General features: G+C 53.7%; 1 protein-coding gene across 1 annotated transcript in view; it reads left to right on the plus strand.

Annotated features, from left to right (window-relative positions):
• RBM10 (RNA binding motif protein 10) overlaps positions 1-19,542 on the plus strand; it is a 212,854-nt gene that overhangs the window by 101,883 nt on the left and 91,429 nt on the right. The window contains exons 12-16 of the mRNA XM_078664667.1: positions 5,073-5,233; positions 5,417-5,514; positions 5,643-5,733; positions 7,183-7,330; positions 8,198-8,304. Of these exons, the coding sequence (XP_078520793.1) occupies positions 5,073-5,233; positions 5,417-5,514; positions 5,643-5,733; positions 7,183-7,330; positions 8,198-8,304 (605 nt within the window). The remainder of the gene's footprint in view (positions 1-5,072; positions 5,234-5,416; positions 5,515-5,642; positions 5,734-7,182; positions 7,331-8,197; positions 8,305-19,542) is intronic.

Raw genomic sequence — 19,542 nt, forward strand, 5'->3', positions numbered from 1 at the left:
CCCAACCCGCTGCCAAAAAGGGAAAAACCCGAAGACAGGAAGAGCCTGCTTCGACTTCCACACCCCATGTGACAGATCGGCCACCTGCGGTGGTGGACCAGGAGTCCGTGGAGGGGGAAGTAGTCTCTCTGGAGGACCTACCCATCCCTGCTGAGTGGCATGTGGAGGGGGGGCCTTCTAGAGAGGAATTCTGTAAGGGGCAGAGGGAGTGACCTACCCTGGAGGGACTGAGGCGACAGGCTGAAGCCCAGGCAGCAGGTGATGTTACGGGACACTACCATATTTACTGGGAGGATGGACTCCTCTACAGTGAACCCAAGGTACCCTTACCTGGTTCATCAAGGGCCTTGGTAGTCCCGCAACAATACCGAGCCTTTCTGCTGGAATTGGCTCATGCAATACCCTTGGCAGGACACTTGGGTCAGGACAAGACCTTTGCTCGGCTTGTCCCCCACTTTTATTGGCCTCAGATGAAAGTGGCGTCCAACACTTACTGTCGGACATGTGTATCCTGCCAGGCCAGTGGGAAAACAGGGGTGAAGCTGAAAGCTCCCCTGGGACCACTTCCAGTCGTTAGCACCCCCTTTGAAAGGGTGGGCATCGACATTGTAGGGCCATTGGATCCACCAACAACAGCTGGTCACAGGTTTATCCTGGTTCTGGTGGATCATGCCACACGGTACCCAGAGGCAATTCCTCTGAGGACTGTCACTGCACCTGTGGTGGCTAGGGCCCTGATGGGGATCTTTACCCGAGTGGGATTCCCCAAGGAAGTTGTGTCCGACAGGGGGACCAACTTTATGTCAGCATACATGCGGGCAATGTGGAAGGAGTGTGGAGTGACCTACCGGTTCACCACTCCCTATCACCCCCAGTCCAATGGACTGGTCGAGAGGTTCAACAAGACCTTGAAGGGCATGATCAGAAGTCTGCCTGAAAGTCTGCGGAGGAAATGGGACGTCCTCCTACCCTGTTTGCTATTCTCCTACAGGGAAGTGCCACAGAAGGGAGTGGGCTTCAGCCCCTTCGAACTTCTGTATGGGCACCCTGTACGCGGTCCTCTCAGCCTGGTGAAGGATGGTTGGGAAAAGTCTCCCAGGAAACCCCCCCCCCCCAGGATGTGGTGAGCTACATGCTGGCCTTCAGGAGCCAAATGGCGAAGTTGTGGAAGCAAGCTTCTGACAACTTGGAGGCCAGACAGGCAGTCATGAAAGAGTGGTATGACCACAATGCTCACCATGTGGAATTGGAGCCTGGCCAACAAGTGTGGGTGATGGAGCCTGGAGAGCTTAGTGCCCTCCAGGATCGCTGGACAGGCCCCTTTGAGGTTTTGGAGAAGAAGGGTAAGGCCACATACCTGGTGGACCTTAAGACCCCACGACAGCCCCTACGGGTGCTTCATGCCAACCGACTCAAACCCCACCATGAGAGGCCCGAGGTCATCTTAATGATGGTGACTGATGGGGAGAGGAAGCGGAAAGTGAACCTCTCCCAGACTTGTTCTCGTCTCAAGAAAAGGATGGGTCAGTGGAGGGAGTGATTCTCTCTCCCACCCTAACTCCTGAACAGCGGGAAGACTGTCGCCAGATACTGGAGCAGTACTCTACGTTGTTCTCCCTTGTCCCGGGAAGGACTCACCTGTGTACCCATGATGTGGACACAGGGGACAGCCCACCAGTGAAGTCAAAGACCTATCGGCTGTCCGACAAGGTGAAGGCTAGCATCCATGGAGAGGTTGCCAAGATGCTAGAGCTAGGAGTTATAGAACCTTCCAACAGCCCCTGGTCCAGCCCGGTGGTGCTAGTGCCAAAAGCCGCTCCACCAGGCACCACGCCAGAATTGAGTTTCTGTGTGGATTACCGGGGACTGAATTCAGTTACAAAAACTGATGCCCATCCGATCCCTAGGGCGGATGAGTTAATTGACCGGCTAGGAGCTGCCCAATACCCAAGTACCTTTGACCTCACTTCAGGGTACTGGCAGATCTCCTTGACAGATGGAGCAAAGGAAAGGTCAGCCTTCTCCACGCCTGAGGGACACTTCCAATTTTGTGTGATGCCCTTTGGGCTCAAAAACGCCCCTGCCACTTTTCAGCGGCTGGTGAATCAGGTCCTCTCCGGAATGGAGGATTTCTCCGCTGCCTATCTGGATGACATTGCTGTCTTCAGTAGCAGTTGGGAGGACCATTTGCAACATTTGCAAGCAGTTCTCCAGGCCCTGAAACAAGCTGGATTGACAATCAAGGCCAGCAAATGTCAGATTGGGCAGGGGTCGGTTGTGTACCTTGGACACTTGGTGGGTAGGGGGGACAGTGCAGCCCCTGCAGGCAAAGATTGAGGCAATCATGACCTGGGAACCCCCCAAGACACAGACTGAGGTCCGAGCTTTCCTGGGTCTCACAGGCTACTACCGTCGCTTTGTGAAGGGGTATGGCACTATTGTAGCGCCCCTCGCAGAGCTCACCTCAAAGAAACAACCTCGACGGGTAGTTTGGACGGAGGCTTGTCAGCAAGCCTTTGAAAAGTTGAAGCAGGCAATGTGTGCAGCACCGGTCCTGAGGGCCCCAGACTTCTCCAAGGAGTTCATTGTCCAGACAGATGCATCAGAACATGGCATTGGGGCAGTGTTAACGCAACTGAATGAAGAGGGCCTGGATCAGCCTGTAGTCTTCCTATCTAGGAGACTGCTTCCCCGGGAACAGAAGTGGAGTGCCATTGAAAGGGCAGCTTTTGCGGTGGTGTGGGCTCTGAAGAAGCTGCGGCCATACCTGTTTGGCTCGCACTTCCTGGTTCAGACTGACCACCGACCCCTTCGTTGGCTAATGCAGATGAAGGGGGAGAATCCCAAGTTGCTGAGATGGTCCATCTCCCTACAGGGAATGGACTTCCGGGTGGAACATCGGCCTGGAGTGGACCACGCCAATGCAGACGGTCTCTCCAGGTATTTCCGCCTTGGTGATGAGGACTCCCAAGGGGTTGGGTAGCTCTCCCCACTTTCAGCTGGGGGGGACGCGTGTTAGACCTGTCTGGCCCTTTGCGTAGTCCCTCCAATTTATTATTTATTTTGTTCCCTTTTTGCCCCTCATAACCTTATTCATTTTTGTGTCCACTAGATTTTTCAAGGTGTTGGTCTAGGGGATAGGTGCTCTTTCGCCCTTATAGTTTTTCACCTCAGGCCTAGAGGCCTTTCCTGACAGGAATTTCTTTGTAGTCACAAAATGGTGGCTACCAACTGTCATAACTGACATACCTAGAACCTGTCCCATAGAATAGAGTAGGGCATTCCAGAACCTTCTGGTCCCTTCTGGACCTCTGAGGGTCAGCCTATAAAAGGCGGAATGCTGGGCAACCATTTTGTCTTGCCAGTGAGGAACAGCTAGAGTGAAGGCTGAGGTCTGGAAGGGGTAGGGTCCTTAAGGGTGGACTGCTCTACAAGGGTTGCCCTCTGTCTGGTTTCCCCGCCTCCCATTCCTGCTGTCCTAGCCGAGTTAGTTACGTCCTGCTGACCCTGGTCAGGGAGGTGCCCAAGTTAGGTGAAGGGGTCAATCCCAGTGGACTGTGGAGCTGCGGAGATCCCTGCTGTGGGAACCAAACAAGGAGTGTTCCTGTCCAGTATGGAGGGTTAGTGGATTACTGCTGTAACTGGAGATCTGGGGGCCCAAATGTGAGGGATTCCACCTCTAACCCCCTCTCTCCATGGTGTGAAGCAGGTTCCTGCCCTGCGTGACGCCGAGACCCCCTTACCGGTGTTTGGTCCTGCAGCGTGTGAGCAAACCTCCCCACTCGTGAGGAGAAAGAGTGGGGTGACAGGGTTATTGGGGCTGAGCCGTCTTCCCTGATTCCGCCGTGAGCGGGACCCCTGGGGCGCTGATCGCGCTTCCGTGACAGCGCTGCTTTAAGAAAGAGAAAAAGGGGACTAGCGGTATAGTGCCCGGCGCCACTGCGCATATTCCAAGTTGAACTGGTGATCCATCACAGGAGGGGCCTAGGACCGAGCAGGCCGCTGCGGAGCAGACTCTGTTGGCTGATCCGCTTACTCCCCGCGCATGCGCGAATGCGTCCTCGCGGGGGAAATCCTGTCAGCAGCCGGTGAGGAGATCTTCGGGGAGCAGCCGCCGAGTACCGGGCTTCCCGCTTAAGCGCTGGGAGCTACATCAAGGCGGGCCCCTGCTTCTCTGAGAAGAGAGGGAGCGGGGCGGCCCGGTTTCCAAAGGAGAGCGCACTTCAAGCGGAGAGGTGCGACTGGTGTGTCCTCTTTCCCTGACTCCGCGCTAACGAGGAGGAGGGACGAGGGGCCGCAACTTCGGCCGGAGGAGTCTGGGTCCTTTTGTCTTTTTCCCCCCCAGCAAACGGAGACACCGGCCGGTGGGCCCAACATAAAACAAAGTAAGGAGAGGTCGTGAGGGGGAACTTGGAGGCTTTAGCGTCTCTCTTAAAGGAGCAAAGACTTCCGGTTGGCTATATTAGGATTGGGCTAGTACTGGGTAATGCCCATCTAGTTTCTTGAAAGGATCTTCTGAAACTTAACTTTGAATGTAGGATGTTCCCCGTTTTGTGATTAAATAACTATATTCCAACCTCCCCTTGCTTAGAGAAACTAAAGTGAGTGAGGCTAAGGTGGAGAGGGAGGGGGTAAAGGTATAAAACCCTTCAGAGGAGTCAAGTCTAGCAAAGTTTGGAGACTAATGTAATGTGCTGTTAATGCTGATTAATGACATAATTTGGCAACTTTGAAAATCTTCATAATTTCATGGATAAATGTAATGTACTGAACTGTGATATCTGAAGACAAGAGAGCAGAGAATATTTTTATAAACCAGCTCGTATTTTTACACAAATTTTGGTGTAGTGTCATTTTTGCGTGTTATTGCATTGAATTACTGCTGGGTGGTCTGCAACCTTTACACATGTGCCTCTAGTGATTCTGTCTTACCCTAGGCCAGGCTACCCTAGGTGACCTGACATATTTAGGTTCCAACAGTTGGTGTGGCAGTGAAAGATTGGTGTGCACTTTTGACGATAGGTGCTGAAATATTGCTGACTGATAGTTTGTGTTTACTTGTATTTTGTCAGCCATCATTCTACGTAACCTAAGTCCACACACCACGCTGGAGTCCATCTTGAGCGCCCTTGCTCCCTACGCTGTCCTGACTTCTACCAATGTGAGAGTCATCAAGGACAAAGTGACACAGCTGAACCGGGGTTTTGCTTTCATTCAGCTTTCTACCATTGTTGTAAGTTTCTCGAACTTTGTTGGTCTCTTTAAAAGCTTTGAAGCAGCTTTCAGTTCTGACGCTAGCTATTGGGTATATTTGTTTGAAGTGGGAAGGTGCGAAAATTGGAGCTTTCTTGGGTCCGTAGATGGAGAGAGCTCTTCTCATTACTTCTCTATAAACATTTTCTTGTTTGCTTCCTAGGAAGCAGCTCAGTTACTGCAGATTCTCCAGGCCCTTCGGCCCCCACTCATTATCGATGGCAAGGTCATGAATTTTGAGTTCGCCAAAGGTTCCAAAAGGTGAGTTTGAACACACTGTGCATCCTTGGATACCTGCTTTAGGCAACTAGCTAGCTACCTGTGCTCGCCACTCAGCTTACCTGATGCTTGCATAAAGTTGAAAGCATTTCTATCTCTGTTTTTTCCAGGGACATGATGATGGTTACTGAAGCTCACCGCATCAGCACTGCCTCTGTAGCTAGCACTGCAATCGCTGCCGCCCAGTGGGCCCTGTCGCAGGTCAGATGTTTGGCTCCCTGATTGCTTTACTTTTCTGTTGCTAAGATTGTCATTAACATATTTAAAATTGAAGAGGACCTTAGTGTTGCAGTACTGTATTAAACTACCATTTAAAAGGCAAGCTAAACTATACACATGATAGGAATCCGGCAAAAAAATTGTGAAATGGCTTCTTCAGGCCTTATAAGGACAGAACTGTACTGGCAAGTATAAGGAGTTCAGCACTAGTGTCTTTGTAAAACATGGCAGCGAGTGTCTGGTGGGCATGGTCTACAAGAGGAACCTTTATGTGTGAGATGCATCATTTTGCCCTTAACATTTTTTAGTGACATCACAGCCTAGAGAGATGTTGCCAGGAGCATTTGAGGTGCACCCTGTTCAAGGTTAAGCCTACCTGTGTTATTAAACTGTGCTATAGAGCCAAGTCTTAGTTAATGAATTCAGAGCTGGCGGCAGTGCCAGTGTGCTTGTAATTCCAAGAAGGGGCTCGCACAAAAGAAAAAGGCAGCTGTCATGTTCCCAATGAACATGGATGCCGATGACTGGATTTGCTTTTATGGACTGCCTTCCTTTTGGCATATCTTTTTTTTTTTTTTTTTAAATATACCTCTATCATCATTTACGAAACAGTTGACCGTGTCTTTTCAGCAGTGCATTTTTACAAGAGTATAAGGATCAGTAATGATGAACTGGGACTGTTTTAAATCACGTAGGCCTGAGTTTAGCAGTGGGTCCATCCGAGTGGCTGGCAAGAGAATAGTTCCAGCTGAGAGACCCATTTGAATAGTGACTCAGTTGTGGATCATTGTGCCGTTATGTGAGTTTAGAAGTAGAGACCATCATCCTTTGCCGCCTTTACCAACTCATTCCTGATTATAAAACACAAAGTTAAACGTCAGTTAAGTATTGAGAAAGTAGTCCAGACACTTGGAAATAGGCCAGCGCACAAAGGTTCACGTAGACTCCATTATCTGCATTTAAAAACATAAAGTGTTAAAAGAACAGCAGCTCTAAGGTGGATGTGCAGTTAGGCATATTGTCATAACATACTAACACGTTGACACAACTCATTTTGCTTGTGGGAGAGGTTTTGTATGCAGATTGTGGGAAGACACTAGCTCCCACGCACCTTACTCTTTCTACTTGCCTGGACAGTGCCTGTCAACTAATTAGCAGTGTGTATTATACACGCCAGTAGTCACCAATGCTTTCTTGAAGGAAGGACTTGGGTGTGGTAGTTTGGTGAAATAGCACAGTAACAGAAGCTCCTTTTTCAGCAGTACAGGATGTTAAAAGGCAGCAGCCTTTACACTGTGGTGCAGCCACCGTTTCACACAACCACCTGGTCGTGCACTATAAGAGGAAATATAAGGAAATTGACATTGGAGGAGGAAGAGGGAATTGGTGTAGTCAGAGCCTCAAATGAGATACCTTATCTGTTTACTGCAGGCCTCACATGGTAGTGATGGGGCGGCCAACCCAGCATGGACTGCTGGTGCTGAGGAGGCAGATTACAGCTACTACTCTCAGGACGAGGCTTACACCCAGCAGCAGTCAGCGACCGAGACGCCTGCCAGTGCCCAGGGGCAGAGCACAGGTAATCTGACCAAGAGTGCCACAAGCCCTGCCAGAAACACTGAGCTGCTCTGTGCAGTTCATGTAAGTACAGAGTGCTTGAGCCTGGCCTGTGGCAGAGACCTGGCTCAAACACAACTAGAAATGCATGTCTTACAATGTATTTGTACCTATTCCACTGCTGAGATCCAAGCAATGTTCAGGTGGTGCTTCTCAGCCCTGTCCTGACTTGTTGATTCTAGGACTGAGGGCCCCACACTCTGCCATTGCTCTTCACTCTGGACCTCCAGCAGCCATGCTATTTCATTAATGATTCCTACAGCCGATTCTGTCCGTCGCTGACCTGCAGCACCTCTGCTGTTCCTATACTCGCAGCGCATCAGCCACACTGCAATCTCCACTTATGATCGCTGAGACCTTACTTCGCATAGCCATACCACCTGAGTGATGATCCACTACACCAATCATTCATCATAGGATTGTCTTTGTATAGTCGAAATTCAAATACCTCCAGCAGTGTGTGTGTAGGAGCTGTAACATTGTTTAATGTAGGAGATTTAAACAAAATATCTCATCAATTGTCTTTAAGTTCAGATACTGAGAATTTGAATACAATTTCACTCTGTAAGATGCATTTGGGTTAAAAAGCCCACTGTAACCACACACTCCAAAGAAAAAGAAAGGATGATTTTGTACCAGTGGACACTTCTCTAGCTGTAAAGAGCCAGACAGTTAACTTGATTGAGACTAAAGGTTTATGCTGTCAAAGCACTTATTTAACATTGTAAGTCACAGCCTGAAATACTTTTTCCCTCTTCCCACCGAAAGGTGATGGATGTACAGTCTTTGTTTTCTCCATTTTAAACGCTTCATTCTCTCTCTGGTGCAGAGACACCTGCGGAAGCTGTTGCTGATGTTGTTCAGCCACCAGTGTTATATCAACAGGCGGCCCAAATTTCAACTGCGCCAGTCGGAGCTCAGCCGGATGGATCCCAGGTGAGGGCACTTGATAGCTGGTAGAGTTGGAGACTTTGGGGCAGGTTATTTAATAGTCTGTGCTAGTGCCTTATTCTACAGTCGGTATTAGGCGTTTCCAATTGTGTATTACTGACAGTGGTGCATGTACAGAAGGGTTGTAATTGTAAAATGAATTTATGTAATGCTTACTAACCCTCACAAGGCATCAAAGCGCTTGTCACTGAGCAGGATGCTGCTCCAGAAACCAAGGTTAGTGGTTAATCCTGTGGCTTCTGCTGGCTATTCTGATTTGTTTTTTTGTTAGAAAGTGCCCTTTTTGACATGGTTAGCCCCCCCCCCCTCCCTGGGATTCTGAGCCAGAGTCCACTGTGGGCTAATCCCTGCCCCCACCGGTCTCTGGGGTGCTTGACCAACGGTGTCCCTACGTCCCCTAGCATCAGAACTTACCTGGGCAGCTGTGGAGTTTTCTCCAATCAACCTTTTGGCCCGAGTCTGCATCCTTTTTCCAAAACCGATCTCCCCCATTGATTTGCATTGGGCGCCCGACTCTGTGTTGGCACTCTGCACTCAGCCACACTGTGCCACTGAGGGTGTAAGTTTGGTGCTGCCTTATGCCCCCCCCCCCCTCCCATGCTTACCGTAAACTCCTGGAATTTGACCCATGACACCGCTTTACTTACCTGTGAACAGCGCAGCTTCGATCACCCCCGTCTCCATTGGTTAACATTGGGTGCCCGACCCTGAATTTGACCTCTAAACCGGGTATCCCTCTGCCGGTACAGTCTTGGTACTCATGTGATCCGTGCCTGGTGTTGACCTGAAATCCAATTTGTAAGTCTTGTACTTACCTTCAAAACTGCATTCTTGTTTTCCTCTCAAGTTTAACACGCTGAAGTGAAAAATTGCACAAAATGTCCACTTTTTAAATAGAAAGGTGTTTTTATTTAAAAACATACTTCTCGGGGGCGTGGCCAAGATGGCGGCTTGAACGGACGCGAATCGAGAGGCTCCCCGGCCCTAAGCCCTAATATCACGTTCTCTCTAGCTGCCACCCCCAATACACCTGCCTAAATCAAGCTTGCACCTCTCTGCTACCCCGGGGCTCTGCCGGCCGGGTCCTTCTGGGCTACTAATCACCTGTGCCCCCGCTTTCCCGGCCGCCGGAGAGGGCAGCGCAACGGCGACGAAGGTTTGAGCCCTTCCGCACTGTGGAAGCTGCAGGCGCCGGACCAGAGCGCCGTGGGAGCACATACCGGAGGGCGGAGAGACGGACTCGGCGGCCGAGCGTGATCGCCGGAGGACACAGAGCGCCCTGGACCCCTCCGGACACAGCACGTCCCGCCGGGGGACTCCCGGCAAATCCAGGCCCCGGCGTGGGCCTACCAGGCGGCCGACCGCGACCAGCCCCGACGGACTTACAGCGCCCACACACTACAGGTATCGTCCCTGCTCTACTTAGGGGCCACGGGCCGGACCTTTTGTGACCCGGCGATCGCTGACGGCCTGCAACCTCTGCTGCTGACGCGACCGGTGCACCGGCGAGGAGGGTTAGAGCCCCTCCGCCGTGCGCCTACACCTCGGCGGCTGCAGGCGCGGACCAGGTTGCAGGGCCCGCAAGCAGCTACCCACGAGGAGGCGACCAGGGCATCTAGCGGCGGAGTACCTGGGGTTCAGTGCTCCCGGCCTCTCCCGGGCGGACCGTGCCCTGCCATCAGCCGACCATCGATCCCGGGCCCCGGCGTGGGCCTTCAGACGCATGATCGCGCCTTCTCTTGTCGGGCCTACGGGTCCTTGACCTGCACAGGACACCGGCCTCCGGTCTTGTAGGGTGCCGCTGATTCTTCCCCGCCTCATCAGCAGCCTCTGGGGGAAGCGCGCCGGGATCGGCGACTCCGCCCCCTCGGGGCCTTAGGCTCTCCCGCGGAAGCCCCTTGGAGCAATCTAGGCCCCGGCGTGGGCCTACCGGGCGGTGGCACGGGACCAGCCCCATCGCCCCCTCAGGGCCATACAGCGGTTGCACCCCCCCACAACCCACCGGAACTCCTCTCACGCCTCAGATCTCTGGCGGGGGGATCCTGCCTGTGCTAGGGCCTGCTCGCCCCGGCCCCTCCGCGACCTGCGAGCCCCGCCAGAGGCCTCCTGCCACTCTGCGCCCCGGCGTGGGCCCGCTGGACGGTCGGGGAGCTCTCTGTCCATCGCACCATCCGTGGATATCCTACTGGGCGGCGTCGGTCCGCCGCCGGGAGGGCCCCGGAGCCCCCCCCCCCCTGGCCTGCCGGCGGAGAGGAACACCGGCACCTTGGGATGCCATCCTGTTGCACATCTCCACGTTGGTGACGGCCCCCTGGACGAGGGGCGTAAGGTGAGCGGAGCCCAGCGATCTAGCCTACCGACTACTCTCCCCCCCCCCCCCGGGGATCCCTGCACTCCTTGCTGGATGGCTCTCAACCGCTGCGGTAGGTGAAGCAGCCCTGCTGGACGCTACCCTGAACCCTCACCCACCTGACCCGTCAATTCCGGCTTCCTCCCGGCTGCCTGCTGTTCCCTACATTGGGGCCACCTGTGGACCTCTCCGCGACAACCGGCCCACGAGATCTTCCTTCAGGTGTTGCCGGGGCGCTGTTCCCCGGTCTGGCGCCTGCACACTCTTCCTGATCCCGCGCTGCTCATCCTCCATCGGACATAACCTAGCTCGGCGCCGCACGGTGGCCCTAGCCCATCTACTCTGGTCACCTCTACCCTCATTTCCTCACTAGCTACTACGCACTCTGGGTGCCGCACCTGCTGCGCCCCACGAAAGACTCTTCCTCCAGACCGCCGTCCCCGGACCGGCTTGCGGAGCTTCTCCTCGACCCTTCGCTTGACCCGGGGCTGACTCTCGAACACCCGCTACTCCTCCCGGTTGGTTTCGTCTACGGTACCGGGCGATCACTCGACAGCTCCCGGCGACGCCCGCTGGCTGGTCCCTCGCCCCGCTCCGGACATCATGACGCACTCCAGTCGCAAAGGGACCCGGAATGTTGTGGAACTCATGCATAAAGCAGCGTCGAAGGGAGACAAGACCCAGCCACAGTCCTCCCCGAAACCCCCCGCGAGCCCTCAAGCGCCCGATGACGACTCCGCTCCAATCACGAAGGCCTTCCTGGCCTCCCTCTTCAACACACTGCGAGAGGACTTCCAAACTCTGAAGCAGGACCTAGCTGGGGAGCAACGCGAGCTCCGTCGTGACCTTGATGGCCTGGGTGAGCGGGTGGCCTCTCTGGAGGAAGCTGATCAGTCCCGCAGTGGGGAGGTGGAAAGACTCCAGCAGGAAATCTTGCGACTTCAGGATCAACAGGTGGACTTACAGTCGCACTCTGAGGACTTAGAGAACCGCTCCAGGCGGAATAACATACGGGTCAGGGGTGTTCCGTTGAAGGCTGAAAAGGACAACGTGACCAGTTACCTTCAAGACCTATTCAGAGACATCCTGGGTGAACCGAGCGACTTTGAGATCCGAATCGACAGGGCGCACAGGGTAGGCATGGCACGCAGAGCACCTGCGCCACCTCCTGACATTCTAGCGTTCCTCCCGGACTTTCCCCTGAAGGAACGCATCCTTAGAGAGGCCAGGAAAGCACAGCCCATCAGATTTCGCGATGACCCCGTGGCCCTCTTTCAAGATCTCTCTAACATCACCCTACAAAAACATAAGTCCTTCAGACCTGCGACGAACTTCCTGCGGGACGCCGGGGTACCCTACTCCTGGGGCCACCCGTTCCGTCTGATCTTTAAGTGGAACGGCTCCCTCCACCAGCTTCGATCACTCCGCGACACTTGCACCCTGCTTGGGCTCGATGTGCCGGAGGGTTCGGCCTCCAGAGGCGCATCTCCATCCCGGTCGCAAGGGGACCCACCTCGCCCTACGGGAGACAGCTGGCAAACGGTCCGCAGGAGGAGAACACCGAGGAACATCTCGAAACCTGACCCGATCACGGTCGCCCAGGAACGAGAAGGGGCAGTACAAGAAGTGGCAGATAACACAGCACCTGACCTGTAGAGCATTGACCTTTTGACCTTTGACCACTCTGGGTGTGCTCTCCCACCCATGCATGGCTTAAATGGGGTCGGGCCGGGGAGCCGCCAACTGGACTGCAACCATGGTACCCCTTTCTTTGACTTTCTACGGACCTGTGCCCTGCACGACTAGGCCCGAGACTTTTACCGGTTTCTGTTGGGGGGGTTGTTCTGGGAGGGGGTGGGGAAGTTGGGGAATGGGGGTTCAATATTGGAGGGGGGTTGGGTTGGTCCACTCTGTTGGGGTTAGGGTGGCCACGGAAGGGAGGGGATTGTTGGGGGGGACCAGTACGCCAAGGGATCTTTGCACATACCAGAGTTTGCCCACGTTTTCCACCACTGCGCAGCGCCCTGCACCACTGAGCCCATTCGCCCCTGTGTGCCCCGGCGATGGCTGACACGCTCAAAATCCTGTCTCTTAACGTTAAGGGACTCAATAACCCAATTAAGCGCAGGGCTATCATCTCCTACCTAGAGAATTCGGAAGCCGACATCTGCCTGCTGCAAGAAACCCACCTCCTGGCCAAGGACTGGCACCGGCTGCGCTCCCGCGCTTTCCCACAGCAACTTTTCTCCTCTCTCCCATCAAAGAAGGCTGGGGTGGCTATACTCATCGCGACGCTTCAAGGGCAAGGTAGGGGCCAAAATAGGGGAAATCAAGGGACGCCTTCTAGCCCACGCTTTCCTGATAGGCAACACCACCTACGCGATTGGCTCCATCTACTCCCCCAATACAGGTCAGGAACCCTTCTTGCTATCCGCAATCTCAGAAACGCTTCAAGCACCCCACACATACATGCTCCTAGGGGGGGACCTTAACCTCGTCATGGACACAGTCAAGGATAGATCGGGGCACCGTTACGGAGACACGGGGGCGATTTCGCAGAAGGGCACTACTTGGTTGCATGATAGGGACATTTCGGACCTTTGGAGACACGCACACCCACTTACCACGCAATACACATTCTATTCCCACGTACACCACACTTACGCACGCATAGACCACTTCCTGGGCTCATCGTCCCTCATTCCCCACGTCACCGCAGTGTCAATTGTCCCGGCTGCCCTCTCCGACCATCAAGCAGTGGAACTGACGCTTAACGTACCCAGTTCGCCGCGCGCTCCGGGGTCGTGGAGGCTTAACGAAACCCTCTTACAAAAACCGGCGGTAGCCCGCCAACTTCATAAATGCATCTCAGACTATTTAGCCACCAACGACACCCCTGATGTGTCGATGTCGTCCTTGTGGGGTGCTTTGAAAGCTGTTGTTAGGGGAGAGCTGATAGCGATATCAGCCGCAGACGCCAAACTTCGCAAAGAAAAAAGGAGTGACCTCTCGGACAAGGTCGCGGAGCTGGAGAGAGTTCACAGCCGCACCGGCGCCCCAAGAATCTGGCGCCAACTTAAAGCCGCCCGGGCTCAGCTGGCTAGCCTCGACACCGACAGGGCAGAATTTGCCGCTCTTCGCCTCCGTCACACGTACTACGTGGGGGGCAATCGCACCGGCCGGCTTCTGGCCAGCGCCTTGAAAGCCAAACTCCAACGCTCCAAAATCACGTCGCTGCTAGACGACGCCGGCGATGCGGTTACCGAAGATGCACAGATCGCTTCGGCCTTTCGCTCCTACTATGCCTCTCTATATAGCACGGATGAGACGTCACCGACAGCCATTGACGAATACCTGCAATCGGCCGATATTACGCCGTTGTGCCCGGCAAGCGTGGAAACTCTTGACGCCCCCATTCGCCCCGACGAGATCCTCGCTGCCATTGCACGCCTTCGTCCGCTTAAATCCCCGAGCCCTGACGGCTTCTCGTCGGGCTTTTATAAATCCTTCGGCCATGTCTTAGCGCCTGTCCTCGCCAGGCTATTTAATTCCTTTGAAGGGCCGAGCTCCATCCCGCCCGATATGCTTGCAGCCGACATTGTGGTCCTGCCTAAGCCGGGCAAACCCCTAACGCACTGCTCTGCATTCCGCCCCATTTCCTTACTCAATCTAGATCTGAAGCTATTTACGGGAGTATTGGCGGCTCGCCTGGGCCCCTGCCTCCCGGGCATCCTCGAACCAGACCAATCGGGCTTTGTCCCGAATCGCCAGTGCAGTGACAATACCAAAAGACTCCTGCACCTCGTGGACAAAGCTCATTTCCAGGTCTCCGACTCTGCCCTATTAGCCATCGATGCAGAGAAGGCTTTCGACCGTGTCGACTGGACCTACCTGCAAGCTGTGCTGCGGCGCTACCACCTTGGCGACCGGTTTCAGGCCTGGGTCGCGAGCTGCTACCACCGCCCGTTGGCACGTGTCCGGCTGGGTGGCCTCAAGTCCGACCCCTTCGAGATACAGAGAGGAACCCGTCAGGGGTGTCCCCTCTCACCCCTCCTATTTGCTCTATATGTGGAGCCCTTAGCGCAGAAAATTCGCGACAATCCCCACATTATAGGAATGTCTTTCGGCAACGAACCCCACGTGGTGGGACTGTACGCAGACGACATAATCGCCGCTTTAGACCGCCCATCTAGTTCCATACCGGCGCTTTTGGCGGAGCTGGAGCGATTCGGCGAGGTGTCCGGTTTCAAGGTCAACCAGGGGAAATCCCTGATTCTGCCCCTTGGCAGCCATGCTCTTCCCAATATCCCACCGCCTAACTTCGGGTGTCAACTGCGGTCCACCACTCGACTGCCATACCTGGGGATTACCCTGACCTCCTCCACGATCTCGACGATTAATCACAACTACTCTACCTTATCATCCCAGATCCGGGCTGATCTCGCGCGTTGGTCAAAGCAGCCTCTCTCCTTACTCGGGAGGATCGCGGCGATAAAGATGTCGGTCCTACCCAAAATATTATACGTCTTTCAGACTCTCCCAGTGTCGCCGCCGATGGGAATGCTAGCTGACCTCCAACATGATCTTCACCAATTTGTGTGGGAGAGGAAGCGCGCCAGACTTCATCGACGAATAGCGCACAGGACTGTAGACGAGGGCGGCCTCGGGATCCCAAACCTGCTGCAATACTTTCAGGCCTCGCAAATTCGATATCTGGTGGAGTGGTACCGGCCCGAATCAGAGAAGAGATGGCTCTTTCAGGACAGGGCCATGGCACAGTCCTCCCTGTGGAAGATACCGTTTCTTGCTCGCCAGCACAGACCCCGTTATCTCCTCCGCTCCCCTATCACTCGGACCACTATGGCACCCTGGGACATGGTAGCGGTCAAACGGGGCCTTACGACCTTCCCGTCCCCACTTACCCCGCTCTTTGACAACCCCGCATTCCCACCCGGCACGGACACCCGAGCTTTCCAGCAATGGCGTGACTCGCCTTGCCGATCAGCCGGGCACCTCTTTGATATGGAGGGGTTCCTCTCTTTGGCCGACATCTCGCGCGACTATGGAGTGGATGGCCCTCACATGTTTCAGTATTTCCAAATCCGCCATTGGCTCTTGAGTCCGGACGTTGCCCCTCTGGTGGGCCGGCAAATGACACCGTTCGAACGTTGGCTCATATCCAAGGACTCAGATAAACATCTCATCTCAGACCTCTATCGGATGCTCTCCCCTGCTGCAGATCCTGACAAGACCGCTGGCCAGCGGCGTTGGGAAGCAGAACTTGGACGACCTCTTTCCTCAGTGGAATGGAACCACATATATTACAGGGCCGCCCACACTACCCGCAATACCAAAGCCAGGGAATCGGCGATCAAACTGGCTATCTACTGGCACCTTACCCCGGCGAGACTCAATCAAGGCAACCCGACCCGTAGCGCGCTGTGTTGGAGGGGATGTGGCAGCCGAGGTACACTGACTCACCTCCTGTGGGAATGTCCCGCCTTGCAGGAGTACTGGAAGGTCGTCCTGGACGACATTGACTCCACGTTCGACACCGAGATCCCACGCTTCCCAGCTTACACACTCTTAGGGCTTCCTAATGCACTTACATTCCCCTTGAGATCAACTCGCGGCAAACAGATGGGCATTGCAATGCAGGCAGCTTCGCAACACGTCCTGTCGCTCTGGGGCTCCACTAACCCACCCACTCACAATGGCTGGCTGCACAAGCTGTGGTTCACGTTGGGCATGGAACGGATTCAGGCCACACTCACGCATACCACTGACGCATTCCGCACCACTTGGCAACCGCTCCTGACGTTGCTCTCCAGGGAATTCCACGAAATCACCTGCCCGAAATATCTTCGTATTCTACGACTCACGGACTGCATTGTGGACCAAACGCAACCAGAGGCACCCTGATACACTCTGATTAGCTACAACTCACACGATTACTATAGACGACTGGCGTACTGGTGGGGTGGGGGGGGGCGTTAAGGTTGGGTGTTTGGGGGGGAGGCGGGTTCTTAGGGCTGGCTTGTTTCCTTGTTGCCCCGATTGGGGGATTCTTTAGATTTCCGGGCACCACTTTTCCATTTGGGCATGCTTATCCTGCTCATCTAACGCTTATTAGAGAAGACGTGTCTGTCTGTCTCGCTTGCCTAACTTGCCTGTTGATTGTCCATTGCTATGCCATGCCTTTTTTCCTTTTTTTTCTGTTTTAAAACTCAATAAACATACTTTGACATTAAAAACATACTTCTCTTTTAACTTACATGTTGGTCTTAAAATAAATCTTGAAAGAAGCTTATTTTTATAAAATTGGTGTGGATCTCCTTTTTGAGTTGTATGTCTTTAATTTGCCGCTGTGTGTATAACAAATGCCTTACACTCCTCTGTGTTAGGCCTAAGGCTGCTTGATCACACTACCACAAATTGAGCACCTTGGGTTTACATTGAGCCCTGTACACTTCTCGGGCAATCGTTGGACACTTTACACAATATATTCACTTTGTGGTGTATCACATAAAGAGCCAGCTTCCTACATTTCATTCTCTCAAAAAGAATACAATAATAACTGTGACCCTTTGTTCTTGCATCATTCCTCTCCTCTCACACCTTCAGCCCGCAGTGCTGTGGAACTGATGCCATTTTGGGCCCTTTTCCTCACGCTCCAATGGTGCCCAAAAGTTCACACCTGGGCTTAGTAGGTCCTACTCTGCATGGCCGTGACTGTATGCACAGCTGTCCTTGTCAGCCCCCTTGGCACCACCATGGTCCTTACACTGCTTCATTGAAGTTGATGTTCTACTCTGTGTATTCTGCACATTAATTTGCTTGCTTTCCTCCATAGTGCTGGTCATCACCAATGTTTTCTTCTCTGGCAGTCAGTGTAACACAATTGGTTTAGAAGATGGGTGTTTGAAAAAAACCTGCAATGTTATGTTATGTTAAATTTAATTTCTATAGCGCACGGCTACTCGAGTGGAGTGTCCCGGCGCTTTGTTTGGCAGCTCAAAGAGAAAACATAACACCATAAAAAACATTCAAGACAACAGAAAAGAGACAGCAAACAGGAAGCACACTAAAGGGTAAAAAGCCAGGTTTTAAGGCCCCTCCTGAAAGACAGAAGATTGGAGGTGCCGCGTAAGGCCAAAGGGAGAGTATTCCAGAGCTGTGATGACCTCAATCTAAAAGAGCGCCCCCCGATACGGGCCCTCTTTACTCGAGGAACCGTCGCCAGAAATGAAGATTCCGAGCGCAAGGATCGGGCCGGGCGGTAGAAGACAAGCCTGCGCTGCAGGTATTTAGCTCCAGAACCAAAAAGCGCCTTATGGGCCAGGGTCAATGCCTTGAAAATAATCCGCTTACGGATCGGCAGCCAATGGAGCGACTGCACAAGGCCGGCCGCTCTGGTTCGCCTGTGAAGGCCAAAGATCACGCGAGCTGCAGAGTTCTGCACAACCTGCAGCCGCTGTGAAAGATATTCCGGAAGACCCAGATAAAGGACGTTGGCATAGTCCAATCTCGAGCCAATTAAGGCTTGGACCGTAATCCTCCTGTGCTCTTCTGTGAGCAGAGGCAGGAACTTCCGGAGCATCTTAAGAATGCCAAAGCATGTGCCCGTCAGACCGAGGATCTGCGATCTCAGCGTCAGACCATTGTCGATCTTGACTCCCAGATTTTTTGCCAACTGGGGCGCCTGTGCAGGGGGGAACATATCCGCCGGCCACCATGCCTGCCAATCAGGATCTGAGGAGCAGCCAAAAAACAGCAGCTCCGATTTATTGGAGTTGCATTTGAGGCTGTTCTGCAGAAACCAATTGAAAACCGCCCGAGGCAGTCCCGAATGCTCTCTCCGTCAAAGTCCTGATTTTTCCTACACGTGAAAAGAAGCTGGGTATCATCAGCGTAGGAGACGATCTGGGCCCCAAAGGACTCCACCAGTGCCACCAAAGGGGTCATAAAGATGTTAAAAAGAGTCGGGCTCCACACACAACCCTGTGGAACTCCGACTCCCAATGGCGGCATCTCAGCGGAGCTCGGGGAGGCCCAGACCGTTTGTCGACGACCAGCAAGAAAAGATGTAAACCAGCTAAACACCGTCCCCCTCAGACCGATGTTATGAAGTCTGACGAGGAGCCCCTCATGGGGGGCGGTGTCGAAGGCCGCCGACAGATCAAGCATGGCCTTGCCACCTGCATCCAGAGTCTCCTTAATGGCCTCTGACATCTCCAAGAGTGCCGTCTACGTACTTAGATTAGGGCGGAAACCGGACTGCGTGGAGTGCAGCAGGTCATTGGATTCTAAAAAGGCCGAGAGCACGCTATGCACGTGCTTCTCCGTAATCTTAGACAGCGCAGGCAGAAGAGAGATGGGCCTATAATTGGCCCACACCTCAGGATCAAGACCAGGCTTTTTGAGGAGGGGGATCACCATTGCCCGCTTCCAAGTCTGCGGGACCACCCCCTCACTCAGAGAGAGGTTCAGGAGTGGGTTAACCAAAGGGTTGACCACCACCGCCATCCTCGCCAGGAATTTGGCCGGACAGGGGTCTAATGGCGACCCAGATTTAAGGTTAGCCAAAAGCTCCAATGACGTAGAGATAGAGATGGGTGGAAACTCTGCCAAGACGGAATCCAGAATAGGCGAAGGAGCTAACCCCACCACAGTGCTGGGGTGCTCTCCAACCATCCTCTCCGGAAAGGAGTCCTGAATCAGTTTGATCTTGCCCGTGAAAAACTTTGCAAGATCACACACCCACAGCTCAGAGGGAGCAATTTGAGGCAAATTAGATCTAGGGGCCATAAACTCCCTCACGACCGTGAAGATCTCCTTACAGGAATTGGAAGCTGCCTCTATCCTCCTAGCTA

Source organism: Lissotriton helveticus, chromosome 10 (assembly GCF_964261635.1).
Source record: "Lissotriton helveticus chromosome 10, aLisHel1.1, whole genome shotgun sequence".
NCBI classification, from domain to species: Eukaryota; Metazoa; Chordata; class Amphibia; order Caudata; family Salamandridae; genus Lissotriton; species Lissotriton helveticus.